This window comes from Pinus tabuliformis, chromosome 8 (assembly GCF_031772625.1).
Source record: "Pinus tabuliformis cultivar Carrire ecotype Pingquan chromosome 8, CPIR1, whole genome shotgun sequence".
Taxonomy (NCBI): domain Eukaryota; kingdom Viridiplantae; phylum Streptophyta; class Pinopsida; order Pinales; family Pinaceae; genus Pinus; species Pinus tabuliformis.
Window position 1 is genome coordinate 1,836,113,776 of NC_142294.1, and position 6,834 is coordinate 1,836,120,609.

Below are 6,834 nucleotides of genomic sequence, written 5' to 3' on the forward strand. Positions count from 1 at the left end.
AAAATCACATTGTTCTACTCTTCAACCCTTATCATAATGACCAAATATGTCCCTTAAAATTGAGGACAGATAATTGGAAAAACAAACCGTGATCCCACTCAGGCTACTAATCCAGGACAGCATGACAATAAAATATTATGGCCACTTGAATGGTAATATTTAGGGTACTAAAACAGCTCTGTAAAAGGGCCGCATAACGCGAAAAAATCTGAAAAGCTATATAGTTGGAAAAACCAGCCATGAAATCATAAAGTGAGAAGAAATCAGCAATGCTCAGAAAGACAAATTATTAACATGCCTGTGGCTTCAAATTACAGTAGACAACTCACAATCCATGGCCGGTAAACACATTCATAAGAGATTATTAAGGCTTAGAGTGTCTTTCAAGCCGTAGATTGGGAGTGTGCTCAAAGCAGAGGCTCGCCTCTAAATCTATAAATAAGGGAAGATTGATTTATTGGGTCATCTCATCTTCAGAAGGGACAACTCGTTTGTTATCTTCCTTCTGCTGTGTTCATTTCTGGTAGTCGAGGGCACAATGTTCGTCGTAGCTGGTTTCAAGCAGATGTTGTTCAAGTTGAATTAATTTCAGTTTCTTATTAGGTTGATAGATGATTCAAAATGTTGATCAGCAATTTATAATGTGATTAAGTCGAAAGATAAAAATTCAGTTGTTTCTTATAGCAGTGAGGTAAATTAAGAACTTGGTTGATGTTAGTGATTTTGAAACTGTTCTGCAATTTTTTGTAGTTAGATATGTAATCATTTTTCCAACCATAAAAGTTCTTTGTAGTTAGATATGTAATCATTTTTCCAACCATAAAAGTTCTATTTCCTTTGGTTCTTTGAGAGCAATGGTTCTTGGATCAGACGATTGGCCCCTCCAAATCGAGGATGAGGTGAAAACTATCATCCAAAAAAAGAAGAGACATACTATGTTAGAATCATAATGGAACTATACTGTGAAGGAATGGTGCTCCCATAATCTTTTGGAACAGAAAACATTCTAAAAATATCCAAAAGAAGATTTGAATCCTCTCAACCTGACCAAGGATAGCTCTTTATTTTTAGCTAGCAGCCATTCAAAATATTCTTTCATAAGGTAGCTCTAAGGGAAAAAAGGCTTATGTGCATTAAGAAGCAATGGATGCTTAAAAAATGAACCAGGCTGGTGCCATATTCTTCTACATCGTGGAGTTATTGAGCAGGTTTGGAATAATCATTGGAACCTCTTCAGTAAAATTATTGAAGCCCCCATGGAAAGTAGGAACACTCAAAACTGTTTGGAATCTCATGGGAAGCAAAAAATTGGGAAGAACTTTGACCATAAAGTTTTGGTCTCCAAATGAAATTTGGAAAAAAATCACAATAGTAGTAGTAGAAACATTGAAATACAATATCTGATAAGAACACAATGATACTCTGTCAAAGGAAGAGATCAATCTCATGAAATCAGTTAAACTCAAATCCTCAAAAAGATACTGATAAAGAACAGATATGGAGAAATGTCAAACACTGCCAGTTCCCATGGTATTCCTCTCCACAAAGATGGATCAAATTTAATTTTAATGGTGTCTCCAAAAGAAACCCTGGCCTAGCAAGAATAAGACCAGACGTATGTAAGTGCAATGCAGGACATATAATTGGAATTTATTATGAATTGTGGGAATCTAGAACAAACAACCATGTTGAACTATCAATTATTATTTGTGGTGTCAAGGAATCAGTAAACCAATGTTTTAAAATAATCATTTTTAGGAGACTAAGTTTCTTACCAATCATCTTAATGGAGAAAATCAGAAACCTTCATGAAAAAATGATATTCTGGTGTGAAGGAATCTGTAAACCAAAGTTCTATCCATTTTTAGGAGACTCAAAATTGCTTATAAATCATCTTAATGGAGAAAATCAGAATCCTTCATGAAAATTTGATTATTCATATATCATGGATAAGACTAGTTCTAGAAACTGTTGTGGAATATGGAAATCAGAATCCTTTATGAAAAATTGATATTCATATGTTATGAACCAGACTTGGTCTAGAAAATATTGTGAAATTCAAAACACTCATGTGTGAAGAACTGCCAATCAGATTGTCGGTTGGCGTGCTTATCAAAGCCATCCTATGCAAACAGGCCAGCAGGATGGATTGGCTAAGGTCTTGACTCCTTGCATTTGCCTCATTTTCTTCATCTCTAGATCAATGTGCTCCTGCTCCTTTGTTATAACTAGATCATCTGCACATCCTCCAGCGGATGGATTGGAGAAGCTACCCTGTAAATCACCACCTGTCCTGAACATACAATGCCCTTCTTTTCCCTTCTTAGCCATGGGTAGTATCCTCATCTGCCATCTTTTTCTCATTCCAACCTCCTCTCTATTCTCGAATCTGCAACACTCTGCTTTTCCCTCAGGTCCCATATTCTTTGACCATACTAACACTGATAATAGTAATTCTAATCATTCCCCTACTCACTCTTCCATGCATACAGCAACAAAGAGAACCCAGATGGGCTGCTGGTTTCAGTCTCCATGCTTGCCCATTGTAATACTGAAGAACTTGAGTTCGAAGAGGAGGACGAAGAGGAGCTGCTCTGTAAGAAGACCTTATCATCGCCTCTGCGACTGAGTGCAGATGGAGAAGACCACTGTAACACAGATGGTGGCAGAGGTTGGCAGGGGGCAGCAGCGGCATTATTTGATACACGATCACCCAATGTCTGGAACATGAAGACAGCATGGCCATTGCTGGGATTGAAAAGCCAATTGTGCACATCCCAGAAGACTTGTATTGAGGTTCCGTCCACCTCAACTATCTGATTGCCCCTGAACTTCCACATCAGGTGCTTGACCTGCAACACCACCTTCTTGTCAACTCTCACATCCAATCTTGGTTCCTTGGACCCCCCTGTGTGGCATTCAATCACAATGTCATGTGTCCTGCCACTTTCACCAAACTGTGCCTTTGTTGTGTAATACCTCTTCCCAAACACATGCTCTCTTCTAGACAGCAATGTGGGCTCAGAAAATGGCTTCCTTGCATGGATTTTCTTGCAGGCCTCCTCCTGCATATCTCCCAACAACAGTACTATCTCCTTTTCACATACAAGGGCCACGTAAAAGCCTTCCAGTGGCTCAGGCCCGCACACATATTTAGCATTGCTCACATCCCAGAACACTTCCATCTTCTTCCCCTTGACCTCAAAGCTCTTGGATCCGTGCTTCTTCCAGAAGGACCATGGCTTCATATCAACCTTGCACATATAATGGCACCTTGAATCATTGACATGGACACTGAGACCATGGCCCATTAGATTCTTGCACCATGTTATGGTCACAAATTTGCAGATTTCTGCTAGTGTGGTCTGATAGAGGCAAGTTATCAAGTTCTGTTTCATTCTGCTGCCAGAAGAAGAAGACTTGTCCGTCAAGTGGGCACCTCCGGATTCTCCAAAACAAGAAGGTAATGCTTCAAGCATTTTTCAGATCCAGTCGCTTGTATGGTGCTACACAACAAATATTTCAAAATACCAATGTATATCTATTAGATTTCAGCAGCACATACAAATACCATCCAGATCTTGGCACCGACATCAAAACCCTCTTGGATCTTAGCACCTACCAGAGAATTCTGATCTCTACAGCGACAAAATCAATGCCCAAACCTGATCACGAAGGCACCCACAGTAGAATCCTCATCCAATAGCCTAAAATCAATGGACACAAGTGCTGAAACAAGCTCTCCAAAATAGGGAATTCACACACATTCTCCAGCTGGGCTCCTCCAGAAAGCAGAAACAAAGCAGAAAATGCAAAAAGCTCAAAATATCCTGAATGTTCCTAGATCAGAGCTTGAAAATTCTGGTAATTAGACCGATTGGATACAGACGTATCGATTTATGAAATATAAGGAAAGCAGTCGCCCTGCTGGATCAAATTTCATAGAATTCTCTGATGGGGTTTCTAGAGAAGCTTTGGGAACCCCTTTATTGCTCCCTCAAATCTCTGGGTGAGCTCGAAGTCCCTTTTAATGGATGTCACAAACAGCTGGAGCTGATCTGATATGCTTTGTTTTCCTAGTGGCAGCTGTTTCAGCCTCTTTAAAGAAAGCAATTAATACTGTTTTCGTTGCTGGTTATGGAGCGCATAATGAGAACAGATTTCATTTTGCTGTACACTTTTTCAGCGGGTGGACGGGCGACAGGTCACAGCCAGGCTGGCCAAAGAAAGTTTGCCATCAAACTTGATTACAGGTCAGAGATCTTGGTTGTTACACGGACTTTGGCGTTTTTTCAATGGACTAACGGTAATTTATTGTTTTTTCAAATTGACAGATCTTGACTTTGGTTCTCTATGGTTGCCCGCTTCTCTCGGCTGTTATGTTGGTTCTTATGGTTACCAGCTTTCCTCTGCTGTTGCTGTTTCAAGGATTTTATGTTTTTGCTCAATCGGGGGTGGATTAATGGTGGTTGGAATGAGCAGAAAAAGGAGGGAGGGTGAGTGATAATTTTTATAAGTAAATTTGTTATTAGCTAAAGTGGTTAATTAATTTATCTAATATATGAATATTTTATTTAAATATTTTGGCCTCATTCATATGTCTTATATGTTTGTTTTTTATATGTTTTATATGTCTGTTGTGTAGGAAGATATAAGCAATAGGAAAACAAGTGGCTTCTGAAATAAAAAATAAAAAATAAAAATAATCTTTAAAATTTTGGTGCTTAAAATTGATTTAAAAAATACCATCAATATTATATTTATATAAATATTTTAAAATATTTAACACTTATATTTTTATTTATATAAATAATTTAATTTGGAATGTATATCATAAATGTATTTGAATTTTATTATAAAATATTTATATATTTCAATTTTAATTAAATAATTATAAAAAAAAAATATAAAATATTTATATATTTCAATTTTAATTAAATAATTAAAAAAAAAAATCTAAAATAATTTAGATTAAGATGAATTTCGCATTAAGATAAATTTATTGGTATATAAATGTGAGGGAGCTCATCATTGACATCATGAATTCATCCTAAAATTCATCCTAAAAAGGAAAAAAATTTATACAAACTAGAATTTCACTCATCTATTTATTATTTTCCATAGTTGGATTTTGTATTCTTATTTTTAATAATTCATTTGAGTTAGTTTTTATGATATTATTTTTATATTTATAAAAAATTTAAATGGTTATTATTTAATCTTATTATATTTTTAATTTTATATAATATATTGTATGGGTTGATAAAAAGAGTGAGCAATAATATCCAATAAATTAAAAAAAAAAATTAAGAAATATTTATGAGTAATTGTTATTTAGATTACATAAAAATTATTATTACAATATTTTTAGATTTATATTTGTATCAGTGTTATGGATAAATGATATTTTATTACAATTTCTTCTTAAATTATAAAATATATCTTTTTTTTTCAATATGACATATATTGATAGCAAAGTTTAATTGTTTTAGGTTTCTATCTTTTTTATATACAATTTTTGAGGAGACTGTAATTTTTAGTTGTTTAAATTACATTTTTAAATATATAAATTGATTCAATGTCCAAAAATATTTTATAGACACTCAAATTGTACATTCTACACAACTTAATTTTGCAATTCCAATTTTTTTTTCCTAATACGACGGTAGTGTAGGAGGATACAAACAATATGAATGCAAGTCTTATCACCAACTCCAGCCTCTAGAGTTTTGGTGTTTGGAATCGATTTGCAGTAGTCCCACCTGTCTTCTAAATTAAAAAAATTGAGCAAAAATATACTCAATAAAAAAAAAAAAATTAAATACACTCAATCAAAAAATATACACATCATAAATATAACTTGAAATACATATATAAATATATTTATTTATGTATTCACTTGAATAAAACATATATATCATGCCTAACATATCACATTTACTTCATACAAATAATTCATTGATAGAGGAGAAAGAGGTTAAACCAATTTAATAAAATGTGTTATTAAGAAATATTGCTAAGTATTACACTTCTCACACAAATAATTATACACTTCTTACACAAATAATTATAAATAAAATTTAATGAATTTACTTCACACAAATAATTCATTGATAAAGGGGAAAGAGGCTAAACCAATTTAATAAAATGTATTATTAAGAAATATTACAAGTACTACCCTTCTCACATAAATAATTTAAAATAAAATTTAATGATCGAAACTCATAGCAAAATTTTGAATTTTTCCTTATATAATATTTTTTTATTAAATTTTTTAAATGATAATTTGGAGTTTTTTTAATTAATATTAATATTAATAATTATATAAAATATTTAAAATTTTGAATATTTTTCAAAAATGTTTGAAAACCATTTTAAAAATTAATAAGACTCATCAAACTTTCAGCATTTTAATATAAATATAAGTCTTTCAAATTTTAACATATACATAATTTTATCTAATAAAAAATATAAACATATATAAATAATTTTATCTAATAAAAAATATAAACATATAGATAATAATGATTGTAAATTTATGTCATTTAATTAGATTTATTTTATTTGTGAAAGGAGGATAAGGAGGATATATTATTATCCTCGTTAACGTTTAAGTCTCGAATTGAAATATATATAATTGTTTATATTTATATTTGTGCTGATGATTGTTCTTAGATTTCATCTTTTCTGGGTTTATTTATTGAAATGTTTTAATTTTATTTATATTTGTGTGTATGATTATTCTTGGATTTCATTTTTTTTTTGGGTTTTATTATATTTGTGGTTATGATTGTTTTTAGATTTTATCTTTTTTGGGTTTATATATTGAAATGT

The 6,834-nt window shown here is 32.5% G+C and overlaps 1 protein-coding gene across 1 annotated transcript; it reads right to left on the reverse strand.

Moving 5' to 3' along the window:
- Window positions 1-1,917: 1,917 nt before the first annotated feature.
- On the reverse strand, window positions 1,918-4,211 carry LOC149243612 (uncharacterized). The gene has a single exon (XM_089374578.1). It carries the CDS (start codon window positions 3,477-3,479, stop codon window positions 2,469-2,471), a length of 1,011 nt encoding a protein of 336 aa, XP_089230704.1. The 5' UTR covers window positions 3,480-4,211; the 3' UTR covers window positions 1,918-2,468.
- Between the last annotated feature and the right edge of the window lie 2,623 nt (window positions 4,212-6,834).